General features: G+C 34.9%; 1 protein-coding gene across 3 annotated transcripts in view; it reads right to left on the bottom strand.

Moving 5' to 3' along the window:
- The window catches only part of ankrd13b (ankyrin repeat domain 13B), a 32,841-nt gene that overhangs the window by 15,379 nt on the left and 814 nt on the right, over window positions 1-16,648 (bottom strand). For 2 of the 3 annotated variants that reach the window (XM_051129135.1, XM_051129136.1), the window contains exon 2: window positions 917-1,052. In XM_051129135.1, the coding sequence (XP_050985092.1) occupies window positions 917-1,052 (136 nt within the window). Of the gene's footprint in view, window positions 1-916; window positions 1,053-9,027; window positions 9,108-9,243; window positions 9,329-16,648 lie in introns of those variants that run through there. The other variant, XM_051129137.1, reaches the window with a different exon arrangement.

The raw sequence follows: 16,648 nt of genomic DNA, 5'->3' as shown, positions 1-16,648 counted from the left end.
TATTTGAACACTTTCCAACAATGATTACACGAATTTGAGATCCATCTTTTCACACTGAGGACAACTGAGGGACTCGTATGCAACTACTACAAAAGGCTCAAACGCTCAGTGATGCTTCAGACAGAAACACAATGCATTAAGAGCCAGGGGGGTGAAAACTTTTTGAATTTGAAGATCAGGGTAAATTTGACTTATTTTATCTTCTGGACAACACGCAAGTATCTTCTGTAGCTTCTGAAGGGCAGTACTAAATGAAAAAAAAAAAGGATATTTACGCAAAATAAGAAAAATGTACACATCTTCATTCCGTTCAAAAGTTTTCATCCCCGGCTCTTAATGCAAAGTTTTTCCTTCTGGAGCATCAGTGAGGATTTGAACCTAGTGTAATAGTTGCATTTGAGTCCCTCGGTTGTCTTCAGGGTGAAAAGATGGATCTCAAAATCATACAGTCATTACTGGAAAGGGTTCAAATACACAAAAACGCTGGAAAACCAAATAAACTGTTTTCTAAAGAACAGCAGGCAGGTTAACTGTTCAGGACAAACAAGGGACTCATGAACAACTATCACTAAACCAAAAAAACAGCTGTGGATCATTCATTTAACAACGCAGTATGTAAATGTATGTAAACTTTTGAACAGGGTCATTTTTATAAACTCAACAATTTTATTTTCTCTTGTGGACTATATGTAAACATCTTTTATTTGAAATATCTTATTCAGGTCAGTGCTACATAAAAAATAACATGCATTTTGTATGATTCCTCTTATTTTCATAAATAATTCATATTTTGCAGATTCTGCAAGGTGTATGAAAACATTTGACTTCAACTGTATTTACATGCAATTAGCTTATCATATTGGTCAGAATTACTGCATCCCTTCTCAAAATAGGAAGGCTTTTTTCACTGCATTACCTGTCCAGCCATTTCTGTTTTCTTTGCTGACATCGGCTCCATGCTGGACTAACAGACGGGCGCAGTCTAAATGGCCCAGCGTCACGGCCAGGTGCAAAGGAGTCCGACCCCGTGGGTCCAACACTTCTAAATCAACCTTTAAGACAGAGAGAGGTTCGTTTTACTGACCACTTTATGCAAGAACACAATTTTCTGCAGTGGCCTAGTAGTTGACGTAGGTTCTCCAGAGATGCCGAACATTTGTGCTCAAATGCAGGTTTGAAAAACACCTGAATTGCATCCTATTACTTTACCACTTTATGACCTGAAACTACTTCTTTCTGCTGTTCTGTTAATCAATGATTAGTGGTTTAAACAGTTAAGAACACACATATATACACTGCCGTTCAAAAGCTTGGGATCAGTACGATTTTTAATGTTTTTTAACAGTCTTTCCTGCTTATCAAGGCTGTGTTTATTTGATTAAAAATACTGAAAAAATGTAAAATTGTGAAATATTATTGCAATTAGAAATAGTGGTTTTCTATTTTAATATACTTTAAAAGAGAATTTATTTCTGTGATACAATGCTGAATTTTTAGCATCATTACTCCAGTCTTCAGTGCCAAATAATCCTTCAGAAATCATTCTGATCATGCTGGTTTATTATCAATGTTGGAAACAGCTGTGCTGCTTAATATTGTTTTGGAACCTGTGATACTTTTTTCAGGATTCATTTATGAATAAAACGTTAAAAAAAACCAGCATTTATTTAAAATAAAAATCTTTTGTAACTACCGTTCAAAATTTGGAGTCAGTACATTTTTTCTTTCTTTCTTTCTGTTATTTTAAATTGCAATATTTCATAAAATTAGTTTTTTTTTGTATTTTTGATCAAATAAAAGAAACTTTTTCTTTTAAAAAAATCTTCCTTATCCCAAGCTTTTGAACAGCAGTGTATATATATTTTATACATCACTGTGTCTCATTAAAGTTGTAATTTCAGTGGTTCTGGATGCTGGATTCCCCACATACACCGCATCATGAATAAATTATGCAAATTACCACCTCGCTGGTTTACTGTTTACTGCATTATTTTCATTGGTGCTGTCATGTTTGTTTGTTTCTTTTAAGGTATGTGTCAGCTCCTGACAGTTTTGATTCTGTTTTTTCATTATTTTGTTTTGCGTGAAATATATATAAGATAAATAGATTAATATATACGTATTCTATGCTTAATATGTGCATACCGTATACTGCAAAATACTGTAAATTGTATTCAAATTAACTCACATTTATAGGGCCCTATGAAATCTGTTTTATTTTTTCCAAATTCTGTGTTTTTCTTTCTTTCATTTTTTTCTTTTTCAAATTCCATTTTTTCAGTTTTCATTTTTCTGGATTCCAATCTGTTTCTGTTTTAATTTTTCTAGACTCTATTTTAAATGGTTAAATTAAATTATATCAATCAAAAAGCATGTCTGATCAACTGAAATCAGGAAACGTACAATATTAAACATCAATTTATTAAAAGTTTAACAAAAATTACATTTTTATTTTTGCCATTTTCCAATTTTTTGGATTCCACTTTAATAGTTTCGTTAAACATTAATAATCAAAAGCATCTCTAATTAATTGATTTATATATCTGTGCCATTCATTCACACAAAGACACGCAGAACAGGCAGGACTCAAATTGTGTTGATTGTGTCGATTTAAGTGTACGGACCTACTTCTAATGTATCCATCCAAAATTTGGCAAATTCCATGACATTCCATGTTTCACAGTAAATTCCGTTGTTGTGACTAGATTTCGCGTTTTCCGCATCACAGAAATCATAGGGCCCTACATTTATTTATACGTCACTTTTTATAATACAGATTGTTTTAAAGCAGCTTCACAGTAATAAGCAACAGTATTAATGTTGCAAAGCTCCTAAATTATGAAATGAATAAAACTGCAGCTATAAAGCAGCTTTTAAAAGACAAGAGTGTCTTTCTCAGCTCTTAGTTCTTAGTTCAGTGTTGATTCAGTTTGGTTCAATAACAGTGTGAATGTTCTACAGCTCATCAGTTACGAAGTATAAAACAGCTACAAGATAGCATTATTCAGCTCAAGTCAGTTCAATGTTGATTCATCAAATTATAAAATATGCTTAATTTAGCTATAAGCAGCTCTCCAGAAGGCAAAAGCTTTGTTATAGTGATGACAGAATGCATTGAGTAAGTATATGATGATCTTTCAGTATATGAGGAACTTGAAGCCTTGAGAAAGAAGGAAATAACAAGCACCATTCTGGCAACCTGCTATAAGGAAAGAATCACAGGTAAAAAGAAAAGAAGGCAGAAGTGAAAGAGTGCGATGGAAAAGAGAAGTGACAGGCGATAATTAAGGCATCACACCCGAACATGACACAGAGCGCGCTCACATGACACCCGACAGCCACGGTGAGAAATACTTCCACGCTCAAACTGAGATCCGCGCTAAACACGCTGTGATTCCACGCTTGTGAAACCCAGCGCCGCGCCATACTGTTCCTGCGGCTTCTCATCCGAGTGATCTCTCTCAGTCTCTCGGCCCCTTTTGAGCCAGTCAACTATGTCACTGACAGTCTTGAGAGTTTCAAAAGAGTTTATGATTCTCCTTATGGGAGGATCATTTATAATAAGATCATCACTCACTGTCATCGGAACGCAAACACAATCATTCGTTCACCTCCACGCACTACCACACGTTTCAGGAAATATGCTTATGTTTATAGATGCAGGATGACCCATTAATCATTATTTGATGAGTTGGCTGGCTGTGGTCGTGTTGGCCATATTTATAAGCATAGCCTCCGAAAGCAAGGTCATGACAGACGGTGCATGTTGAATCGTGTATGTGGAGCAGAAATGAGAGTCAGGGCAGCTTTATTTAGAGACTTGTATGTGAGCCATGTTTGCTGTTTTTCATGAAGCATTCGGATTGGGCGTGTGGTAATGGAAACATATTATTACCCAAGGGCTTAACTTGTGCTGCTAGAGCTGCTTTGGAGTTCTGTACTGTACTGATTAACTTGGTGCACTTATTTACACTTCGCTCAAGGTGTGTGTCTGTGTTCTTTGTTCTTTTCTCTGCCTATGTGTGTGTGTGTGTATAGTGCATTATTTATTAATGATTAGTGGTACTAGTATGGTTGCTATAGTCGCTCATGGCTAAACCCCTATCTAACCTTAAGTATTAAACTTCAGCATGTAGCTTGTCTAACTTTTCTATGAGTTTAGATTTGTGATTTTCCCATGGTGAGTGATTAAATAGTTTAAAAAATCCCGTATCTAGAGACTAGAATATTAAAGAGATTTGAGGGTGGGCTTTTTAAATTTTGACCAATAAGAAACCACGCTTGCAACTGCCTCGCAACGCTAAAATCCACCCAACCAAATGGCATAGTTTTTATACTTACAATTTCTTCAGAATATGTAAAGCTGTAATTCGTATGTATATTATTATTTACATTCATAATTTCTTCAGGATATTTAAAGCTGTAATTCATATATATATATATATATATATATATATATATATATATATATATATATATCAGTGTTATTTTATTATTATATATATTACTATAGTATTTATTAATATTTTGAATTAGCATTCATTTTTATATTCTCACTTTTAATTTTAATTTTATTTATTCTGTTTTATACACACACACATATGTATTTATATATTGATAATTATTTAATAATGTACATAATTAAATACAATTACATTATTAAATAAAATAAAATTAATTAAAATAAATAAAATTAAATTAAATATATTAAATTAAATTAAAAAATCAAAGCTGTAAAGCTTAAAAATAAAATAAAAATTATGAATGTGAATTTGAAATTATGTTTTTTATGTAAATTGTGTATTTTTTGCATTATATATAAAAGGGCTCAACAATTTTTGAACCTGTCTGAATCCAATTTTCATTGGCCCCAACATAAAAAATACATAAAAATATGTGTAAAATAATAATAATAATAATAGTAATGACAATAAAAATAATAATAAATGATGAATGTTAATTTTAATTTGAAAGTGAACTTGAAATTCAGTATAGATTTTTTTGCATTATATATATATATTATTAAATATATATATATATATATATATATATATATATATACAGTACTGTGCAAAAGTTTTAGGCCACTAGTATTTTCACCAACTAAAAAATGGTTTAAAGGAAGTTATTTCTATCTTTTGCTGTAGTGTGTCAGTAAAAAATATCGGTTTACATTTCCAAACATTCTGTTTGCCATTAATTTTAATAATCTCGTGAGATTTTTGTTTGCACAAGGAGTCTGACAACAGCCAGTGCTCCACACTGATCTAATCTCATCATCATCCAGTCTTCCTGGAATGACATGAAGACACAGAACAAACTGAAACAGAGTAAATCCGGAAGAACTATGGCAACGTCTCCAAGATGTTTCAAGAGACCTACCTGCAAAGCTACCTGAAAAATTTTGCGCAAATGCACCTTTTGCAAGTGCATTTTTTGTCCAAATCCGATATTCATTTTTTTTCTACCTGTCCGAATCCAATTTTCATTGGCCCCAACATATATAAATATATAAAATATATATAAAAGTGTGTAGAAATAAAATGATGTAATATGTAAATTCTATATATATGTGTATGCATGCAAAAAATACATAATTTGCATATAGATAAATAGATAGATATACTGTAAAAAACAATTTGCTGAGTCAACTTAAAATAATTTGTAACCTTGCTGCCCTAAAATTTAATTTTTTATTCAACTTGAAGTGACAACTTAGATATTTGAGTTGAATCAACTTAAAATTTTAAGGCAGCTGTTTTACCCATCTGTTAAGTTTAGCAAACACAAATATCTAAGTTGTTACTTAGTACAACTTAACATTTCAAGTTGACTAAACTTATTTTAGTTGACTGAACTTAAAATTTTAAGGCAGCAGGGTAACAAATTATTTTAAGCTGACTCAACAAATTGTGTTTTTTAATTTTTTTAATTTTTTTTACAAATATAGATATACATTTTTTAGGTTTAAATCTTTAGGCTTCTCTACAAACAGAATTTGCAGTAACAGCTGGAAATCACACAGGTACAGCTCTGGCCCAATTGGACAATTAACAGGTCGGTCAGCTGACCTAAAAAACTCTGACACAGGTCCCATGCCAGTGGGCCATCATTATTGTTGAGCCCTGACTGTGTATGATGTGTATCACACAGCAGAATAAGTCACAATCATGTTATTGTTATTGCTACAGAAAACTCCAGTACGTCCGACACCCTGCTCCGTAATTAGCTGGCCCTGTTCGCAACATCATGACGGCACTTACCAGCAACAACTGAGGCCCGGCAGCCCCTAAGGGCCTCTAGCTAGAAAAACACCAGCCTGGGTCCCCAGAGTGAGATGAGTGTATACGAGAAAAAAGGGTGTGGATGAGTGGTGGGGGCGGGGGGTTGCTATGGTAACCCGAGATGAAGAGTTACGAGATGAGAAGGACCGAAGGAGGGAAAACTACAGTTTTAAGCGAATGATGGCTCTCGCATCGGTCCTCTGGGGATCTCCGATCAACCCTGACACGAGACGGCTCAGATGACTGACAGAGAGGGAAAGAGAGAAGGAGATAACTGTCAGGAGGTGTGCAAGTTTGAGCCGTTGAGAAAGTGTATAAGTGAGGGACTGAATGAGATTGATAACTGGTTCTGAGAGCTTCAGGGAGAGACGGAGAGAAACGTGTAACTCGGTAAGACAGATTAGCAGCTGTGAGAGGAGGACGGAACAAAGGAGAAGGGTTCGCGAAACATCAGTTGTTACAGACTGGCCTTCTGGTGACCTGAAATGCTGCTATATATACTCCTCTGAGACAAGCTAGACAACACACACACAATAATACAAACAGTCCCTTATCTCAGCTGATCACACAGCCACATACAAATACAGACAAACTCGCTGACCATCATCTCTTGTCATGTGTACAATGATTTACCATGGCATCCAGCAAAACAAACCCCTAACACTATTCAATTTTGTCTCATAACTTGTCACATCAGCTGCGCTAAGAGACATAAATGACATAAATAAACACCATAAATTATGCAGATCTTTATTTAAGCTAATTTACTACAATATTAATTTATATTAGTTTACGTTTTTATCAGTTTAAAAAGATTAAATGTGACCCTGGACCACAAAACTAGTCTTAAGTAGCACGGGTATATTTTTAGCAATAGCCAACAATACAGCGTATAGGTCAAAATGATTGATTTTTCTTTTATGCCAAAAATCATTAGGATATTAGGATCATGTTCCATGAAGATATTTTGTACATTTCCCACCGTAAATATATCTAAACTTAATTTTTTAATAGTAATATGCATTGCTAAGAACTTCATTTGGACAAGTTTAAAGGCGATTTTCTCAATATTTATTTTTTTGCACCCTCAGATTCTAGATTTTCAAATAGTTTTATCTCAGACAAATATTGTCATATTATCAATGGAAAGCTTATTTATTTAGCTTTCAGAAGATGTATAAATCTCATTTTCAAATAACTGACCCATATGACTGGTTTTGTGGTCCAGGGTCACAATATTAATTTAATTTTAAAAACAGTGCTAATAAATTAATGAAACCATATTAATTTATTGTAGTTTTACATCAGTAAATGGTTGGTGCAAAACAGTGTTGTTATGCGGTTAGTCATTTTTTTTCTTTTTTTCCTGAGTGGAGCTGTGCTGTTACCTTGTAAGCAATCTGTTTTTCGAAGCAAGCAATTTTCATGCGAACGGACGCACAATAAAACAGGCATGAACACCTGCAGACTTTATGTGAAGGAGGGACAAGAGCCATGATTAGGAATCAGAATATACATTTAGGGTTTTTTCCTGTTGCTAACCATGTAACAATGCAAATGCAATGCAAATCATTATAAACACTTTACTTCTATAGCAACACCCTATAGCCTATAACATCTCAGCATAATGGTGCGGAGGTTTGGATGGGGAATTTTATTATTTTCTATATCTATTGTTAACACTGTAAAAAGTTAATATGTCTTAACAAATATATTAATAATAAATTTGAGCATTTTTGTATTCATTTATAAACTGTAATAAACTGTTAATAAAAAACTGCATTCATATCCATATTATTTCTAGTATTAGTATTACAGTTTTTCATGACAATAAAGAGATTTATAATGTTACAGAAGGTTTCTATGTTAAATAAATTCTAATATTTTTTAAATTTTATATTTTATGTTTTTGCCATTGAAGTTATTTTTAGTTTACGTATATATATATATAAAGCAAAATAAAATAAAATACCTCACCTCCCCGAGCCTAGTGAGTTTTAACAAGACACCCTAAAGCGTGTGGTGAGTTTGGTGGGGGGGTAACTGAGAATGAATGGGGGAAAGTCACGTGAGAGGAGGCGATATGATTGGATATGACTGGTTATGATCAGCTGTGACTGGTTCATGTGATAAATGTGTTTCTGTGTGTTCTGCATTCACGAATCAGTCTGAATTAATATAATGGCGTTAATAGGAAGACTTAAAAAAGTAAGTGAACAGCTCACACATTAAATATAACCACTTCGCTACATCAAAATAAGACCTGAAATGGCCTGAAAACATGATCTGTGGGAGTTTTTAGTGAGTTCTTAGCTTGGTTAAATTTAAAGTAAATCTCCATGTCTGTGACCAATATTTACCAAGCTTTGACCGATTTAAAAATAGTTAAAAGTTTTTTTTTAAAGAATAGCTGAACATAAGTCCACCAATAAAATAAATTGTTACTGCCTTGAGTTATTTTAATAAATGTAAAATGAGATTCATACTTGGCTTTAATAAATAGAATATTGATTACACTGTCAATGCAAAAATATAAAATAGATTTCATACATGCACACATACATACAACTGAACTTCAAAATCATAATTTTGTATATATATATGTATATAACTAAAAAACATTGGGGTTTTGAGATAACTGTGCTATTTTGGTGGAAACTACAGTTATCATGGTAAATCTTTGTAAGGTTTCTTGAGCGATGAAGGTCGGCATACAGAATAATAAAAATAATAGAAATCCTACCTGAAACACCTACACGCTACAGTTCTCCTGCTCTGACCAGAACTCGTCCAACCCACCTACACTGCATTTCACTGACAGCCCTGTAACAAGCAAGCACACTTTCCTGCTGACATGCATGCACTGCATTCGACACCAGTGCACTAACTCAAATTCATGTTAATTAATCATCCTGCCTCACCACACTGAAAGTGACAATCATTTTGGGTCCATCCTCACGTTTTCACATGGATGCTCTGTCCATCCCATCTCTTCTTCCTCTCTCTCAGTTGTGAGCCTGCTGGAGACTGCATTATTGATAGTCATCTCTGGCTGGTGCATCTGCTCTTGCACTCTTTCTGCCTTGGCTAATGTTCTCTGGCAGCTACTTAAACCAACATCAATCTTTCATTGGAAGTCCAAACTGTGCATGTGGGAGGCAGGCAGAAGAAAATCATATGTGTGTGTGGGGGGGGTGCATATCACAGCATGTGACAGATTCCACCGAAACCTTTGCACAAGCTCTCTTGTGTGGCCGTATGCATAAAAATGTGCATACATGCATAGATATGCACATGCACAGTCTGTTTTACACATGTGCCTCAGCTCGTTCACTTATCTGAACACAGAACAACATCAACGCACAGAAGCACTGAAAGCTGTGATGTGGCCGAAGAAAGAATTGCACAGACAAGGAGAGAGGTGAACAAGAACTTACAGATTCTTTAAATAAGTCTAGGCAGACAGATATATTGCGAGGAAGGAAAAGTAAGGGAGGCCCTCGTTTGACTTTTTAAGCACTATTGTGTCACAGGAGGTTGACACACACCCACGGTGTGGTTCAGATTCTGGAGTTGACATCCAGGGCTCGGCTATAAGGGCTGAGGCGACCGCCTCACAGTGTGGGAGGCAGAAACCAGCAGAGCTTTACCAAAACACAATGGTACAGCCATCACTTTCTAACTAAATGTCAGTGCAAAAATATACAGTAGGAATGCCACAACGGGACAAGAAAGACTATATGAAAGACATTCAGCTCCATTTCACATTCAGAACTGTTTCGTATATGGCCAGTTTAGAGTCCATTCTAGAAATCCAAGCAATCTGACTGCCGGCGATGACAAGTCCTTTGCTTTACTCCGGTAAATGCCACAGTGCTGGTGGGTTGAGATAAGAGGAAGAGGAAGTGAGAGAGGTCACAGTGGAAGTCTTTCAATGTTGAAAGGGATAGTTCACCCAAAACTAATGCTAAAATATTATGGGCCAGTTTCACTAACAGCTCGCGCCAGTGAAAACTGTCTTTTGGTGTTAAAATTGTACTGTCAGTTTTTACTAAAGACACAGAGTGAAGAATTACACTCTTAAAAATAAAGGTTCTATATTGGCATCAATGGTTCTAAGAAGAACCTTGAACATCCATGGAACCTTTTGAATACAGAAAAGGTTCTTTATAATCAAAAAAGGTTCTTTAGATTTTTAAAATGTTCTTCAAATTGGTTCTTTTAGAAACTGTTCACTGAAAGGTTCTTTGGGGAACCAAAAATAGTTTGTTTATAGCATCACTGCAAAAAGAGTGTAGTGTTGAAATGGCCTGACTTTATTGAATGTGCAATTGTAGTAGTTTCTCTTACAGACACAAAATTTATGGGAGGAGATTTTGAAATGATTCATGTGTTTTATTAACATTTGCACTTGTCAAATTATTGGCATTTGTGCCTTTAACTCCCCAATAAAACATGTCTTAAACTATTTTGCACTTGAAATGGCTGCAATTGTTGTTGCTAGGAGGAGGCACCGCAGAGAACAGAAAGCGTGTGGTAGAAGGGAGAGGATTTTACCCATGCATATTAATTTATTTGGAATGCCAGAAGAACCCATTATCCGGACATATAGTTTGCCAAGCCATGTTATTCTTAATTTGCTTCAGGAAATAAAAGACGACTTGGAACCCTCAACTATAGGAGTCATGCAATAGCAGGTCTATCAAAACTTCTGGGAAACCTTCATTTTTTGGCCTCCGGTTATTTTCAACGTACTGTGGCTTCTTTATATCTTTGTTCTTTATTTGCTACTACGCTAATTTGCACTGGACGTGGTATTTTGCACTGGTCAGTATGTAAATTAGATGTTGCTTCTGTGCTCTTTAATTTGCATATTGTTAGTAAATCACCCGCAGAAATTTATTGCTTATTGCTTTTATAGAATGGTTATTCCATATACGTAGTAAGGTTTCACAAAATGAAACAGAGCAAATAAAAGTGTAATGATATTATAAAAACAGTATTATAAAACTAATAGTTCTGGTCCTTGATTCTGTTTGGGTGAGCCACATTCAAAGCTGTTGTAAATTACTCTACAAACATACACCTTTGTTTACTTTTGTGTGTTGCTTGGCAACCACTTTGTTGCAACCACAATTTGTTCTTGAGGAATTACATTGTTTGGTGGAAGAATACTGTTTTTTTGGAAGAAGACTATTTTTGTCCATACAATGAAAGTCAATGGGGTCCAAAAAGACAAACTGTTTCAAAATTAAATTTTTTGTGTTACGCAGAAAAAAAGTCAATCAGGTTTGACAATAGTGTTATTTTACTATTATATTACCTAATAATATTTTGAATTGGCTTTAATTTTTACAGTTTTATTTTTAGTAATTTAATTATGTCCTTTCGTGTTTTTATTATTTTATTTTTTATATTTCTATTTTAAAATTTCATTTTCATTTTTAGCACTTTAAATAGGTCAACATGAATTTTCTTTCAGTTTCTTATTTTTTAAATTTAGGTTTACCAATTACTACTTTATTTTATTTGATTTCAGCTTAATTTAAATTTATCAAAAATAATTTTTAATAATTTTAGTTTTAGTTCAAAGGAGAGTTCAACTTCAGAACACAAATTAAGATATTTTCGCAACTGACATGTTTAAGGCCCAAAAATGTCTGAAAGGTGAATAAATAAGCTTTCCAGTGATGTATTGTTTGTTAGGATAGGACAATATTTGGCTGAGATACAACTATTTGAATGTATGGAATCTGAAGATGCAAAAAAATCAAAATATTGAGAAAATCACCTTTAAAATTGTCCAAAGGAAGTTTATAGCAATGCATATTACTAATCAAAAATTAAGTTTTGATATATTTACGGTAGGAAATTTACAAAATATCTACATGGAACATGATCTTTACTTAATATCCTGATGTTTTTTGGCATAAACGAAAATTCGATAAATCTGACCCATCCAATGTATTTTTGGCTATTGCTACAAATATACCCGTGCAACATAAGACTGGTTTTGTGGTCCAGGGTCACATATGACTCTTTGCACAGAAAAAAATTCTTGTAACTTCATAAAATTAAGGTTGAATCACTGACACATGGACGATGTCTTTTCTACCTTTCTGGGCATTGCTGTCTATGCAGGGTCAGAAAGCTCGTGGATTTCATCAAAAATATCTTAATTTGTGTTCCGAAGTTGAACGAAGGTCTAACAGGTTTGGAACGATGTGAGGGTGAGTGAGATTATCATTTTTGGGTGAACTATCTCTTTAAAAGGAGAATACTGACGCAGCTGGTGTTATCCTTCCTACGGTTTCCACACAGTATGGTTTGAGGTTACGTTTGCATATCCAAATTAGAATAAGGGAATGTTTACTGGAAAAACGAACATCTATGTAAATCAAAGAGCTGAATAGTGCTTATAAAATACAGCCTTGTAGTAATCTCTAGTAGGCAAATGTAGCACAGCTCGCCTACTCGGGTCATGTACAACTGATAGATTTGTATGTTTGTGCGCCTGTATGTCTGATTGCATTGCTGCTTATTATTTTATTGTGAATTCAGAACATACTAATCAAATTAGATGCAATTGCGCCTTTCATTTCCACATTTTCAATTTCACAACCCAATTCTCCAGCCTTTTATGAGCTCTGTCTGCCACTGTCCTTGTCAGTCTGTTAAAAGCTTCCCATAAGTTAACTAAATCTCAGCAACCCCCTCCCAGCCGCCCAAACGCTCGTCCCCTGTGACAACGCTCTGTCGCAATTAGTGTTGGGTTACGGGTGGAGAGCAGAAGGGCTGAATGTTGAAGAAAAGAGGCAGTATATCAAACAGGAAAACTGAACAGATGTGTGGACAACGGCAAATGTGCTGATGGAAGGCCGCTGGTAAAGAAATTGCCAGAGTGTTCTTGTTGCGTATTTGCTGAGGCACTGCTGACTTCACTCAGAAAAACACAAATCTACATGCCGCTCGACAATTTCTCTTATTTTTGGACTCGGCTCTGTAGATGCATCAGCCAGCGATGGCTCTTCTCTCCGGTTTGCTCATTCAATCACCCACTCTATCCATTCTCCGTTCGCTTTTCTCAATTTCCTGCCGCTCTCCTCCAAGCTGTCATCTGTCCACTTCCTCCCCCGTGACTGTTTTATGGCACTGTCAAGGCAAACTGCAAATTGAGCTTCTTTTCCCTTCGGTAACTTCTTTTACCCCCTTCTTCCTCCTGCACCAGCACCCGATCTCTTTGCTATTCACATCCCTCGCTCTCCTCTGTCCTAATAGCTTAAGTTTCCCCCCTTTGTTCTTTCACTGACACCTAACATCTATCCCATAATCCTGTGTGCTGGTGCAGCAACTTTTTCTCTTGTCAGAGTGGCTACGTGCCTCATTCACCGGAGAGGTACAAGCGAGACAGCATTGACCTCCCTTCGCGCCTCGTGCCGTCCCCGGAGGGACCCGGTTTGACTCATCGAGCGACACCCTACCGCGCCAAACGTGGCTAGATTATGCTGTCAGCGGCCTGTAAATCACCTAAACTGGAAGTGCTTTATATCGCAGTGATCATCAAGAGGGTTAGGGGTCTGAATTATTACCATCAGCCTGAGCCATAAAAACCGGCACAGGAACAAGATGGCTGGTATTGGAATGAGTTACAGTTTGTTTGGAGTTCGGGAAGATGAAATCATGAATGGCTGCTGGAACTGATGGAAGACTTCGCTCAAATGAGCTGAAATTATTTACTCATAAAGCAGAGTTAAATCAGAATAGTGCACTAGAGATGTTACCTGAAGTGGGCATTTGATTCGACTCTGTAATCTCAATTAGTCTTCTTACATGGGCTCTTCTATTACTGGTATAGCTCTTAAAACGTTATATTAGGGGTAACCTGACGTGTCAACAACAAATTGTGTATTATTTAATGACTCTATTGATTGAAATTAAACTGGAATAGAATTAAAGAGTAATGAGTCTGTTTTTTCCACCTCTAATGCTATTTTATCATTCTCGGAATCCCAGAATCCAGTCATAAAAACTGAATTTACTCTATAACATAAAATGTCACGGTATTCACCAAATTTTGGATGGCTACATCAAAAGTAGGTCAGTACACTTAAATCAAAACAAAACAAAAATATTGACTAGTGTCTGTGTCTGTGAATATTAAGCCACAGAAAAACTATTTAAATATAAATACTGGATGTTCTGCGTGTCTCTGTGTGAATGAATGGCACAGATGTGCTGTTTCATTTACTACACACATACTGAAGCACATGTGATGCTTGCGATACGTGAACACATAAACATAATCTCTAGAACTGCTTTGAGATTCACTTCATGTGCGTTTTACCATTTCTTTTTAGTAAAACTATGGTCATATCATATACAAACGCAAACCTAAAGGTCTTCACTGCAGCCTGTCAAAATAAAAGTCTGGTTTAACTTGAAGAAACTGTGACAGAAATACATTGCTTAATGTAATGATACTACTACTAATAATATCATTATTTTTTAATGATTTTAATGACTATTTACCAGAAAAATGATTTACCAGAATTTATTTAGAACTTATAAAATACAATTGCAGAAATTGAGCTTCTTTTCCCTTTGGTAACTTCTTTTAAAACAGAACTTTTAATAAATTACTGATTTCAATTAATGCTTTTTTAAAATAAAATTTAATTTAACCATTAAAACAGAGTCTAGAAAAATTAAAACAGAAAATAAAACAGAATTTGGGGGAAAAAAATAAAACAAATTCCATAGGCCTTAATTATGTGTTGGTTTATCTATTTGTAGTTTTTGAAAGAATTGACTGATGTCAGAACTTTTTTGACTATTTCTAATGAATTTTAAAATAAAATAATTTCATTAAAATTGTGAAAATGAATTTGGGGGAAAAAAATAAAATGGAATTATGTGTTGGCATTTCAGATTTTGCTATTTCTTCTGTAAATTAATGTTTCATTGTGATGTGAAGTAGCATCATCCAAGTAAAATAGATTATTGAAAAAAGAAAATATGAAGAACGGGACCTCTTTCCATCGTTTTCCATTAAAGGTTTAGACTAGTCTTCTAGTTAGTCCTCTAATTTTTTTCTTTAAGACCGGCCATCGTCATTAAAAATTCAGTTACATTAAATCGTAGATTTAACTGCCGTAGAGTTAAGTTTTAAGTGAATCCAAAAATAAAACTGATTACCCATTTGCTAAGTGCTAGTTGGTCAAACTCGTAAGACAATCTTAACATAGAACCTAAGTTTATGCAACTGGCCCCAGAATTCAAACTTGTAAAGAAATGTTTTAGGCTGAATTAATGATTGGAGATGTTTGTCATACATCATCAAAGAAAAGTCTATTGTTTTACCAGGACAACTGAGTTATGGCGTCTTGATTAAAAAAAAAAGAAACAGTCATGAATGAATCAGTCACAATAAGATCAATAATGTTCATTTAGAAATAGGATGAATTCCCATTTCATGACGAATTTAAGAATTCTTTTAAAGATGGATGATCACAAAGAACCATAATCATAAAGAATCATAAAGTCTTCCTCCCCGACAAAATCAACTTGTATAGGAGCTATTGAACTTCGGTGTGTAATCAGCGATTCTGTCATACTAGCTGAGGTTGCTCACTGCGCCATGGGAGAGAGAGCAGCTCAAGCTGCCATCTGTGTCTTAACACTACTTATAATAAATATCTCATAGATGCAATAATATCAAATGGAGTTTTATTCATCTGACAGTATTCATGTTTGTACTTCACCCATATAGAATGTAATAAAATAGAATGTTGAACCTGGTTTATCAACAGTATATAAATTCTAGATTAGAATTTGATCTTGTTCTTTAAATTATAGGCTGTACAACATGTTCCTTGTACTACGATTGAAATATGATCAAACCAGTTAAACCTCTGGTTTGTGAAATATAACTGAACCAATCATGTTGCAGTTTATTTATTTATTTTAATTATTTATACATTTGCCTCCCATACATTCATTCAGTGTCTCTGGCCTATATATAGTTCTGCACAGTAATCTAAAATTCTAATTAATTACAGACTAATTCCTCACTGATTCGTGGAATAATGTACTGCATTAATAATTCTTTTGAAGAAGGCTGATCAGAAAGACAAACACACCCTCTCCTGACACACCATCTATCCTCAGGAGCTGTGAGTGGTGAACGTAGGCTGATCTGTAAGCATCATTCACCCACAAGCCTTTGTATGCAATGCCACTTTATTCTGCAGCCTCTCTGTTTTACACCATCTCGGATCGAAATAAAACTGCATTTGAGATCATGTTTCCGCCTTTAAAATGACAGGCGTGTAACATGAGCAGCTTTGGAGAACGGGGACCGAGTG

Source organism: Labeo rohita, chromosome 15 (genome assembly GCF_022985175.1).
Source record: "Labeo rohita strain BAU-BD-2019 chromosome 15, IGBB_LRoh.1.0, whole genome shotgun sequence".
NCBI classification, from domain to species: Eukaryota; Metazoa; Chordata; class Actinopteri; order Cypriniformes; family Cyprinidae; genus Labeo; species Labeo rohita.
Note: the sequence above shows the minus strand (reverse complement) of the source record. Positions and strands in the feature narration are given on the sequence as shown.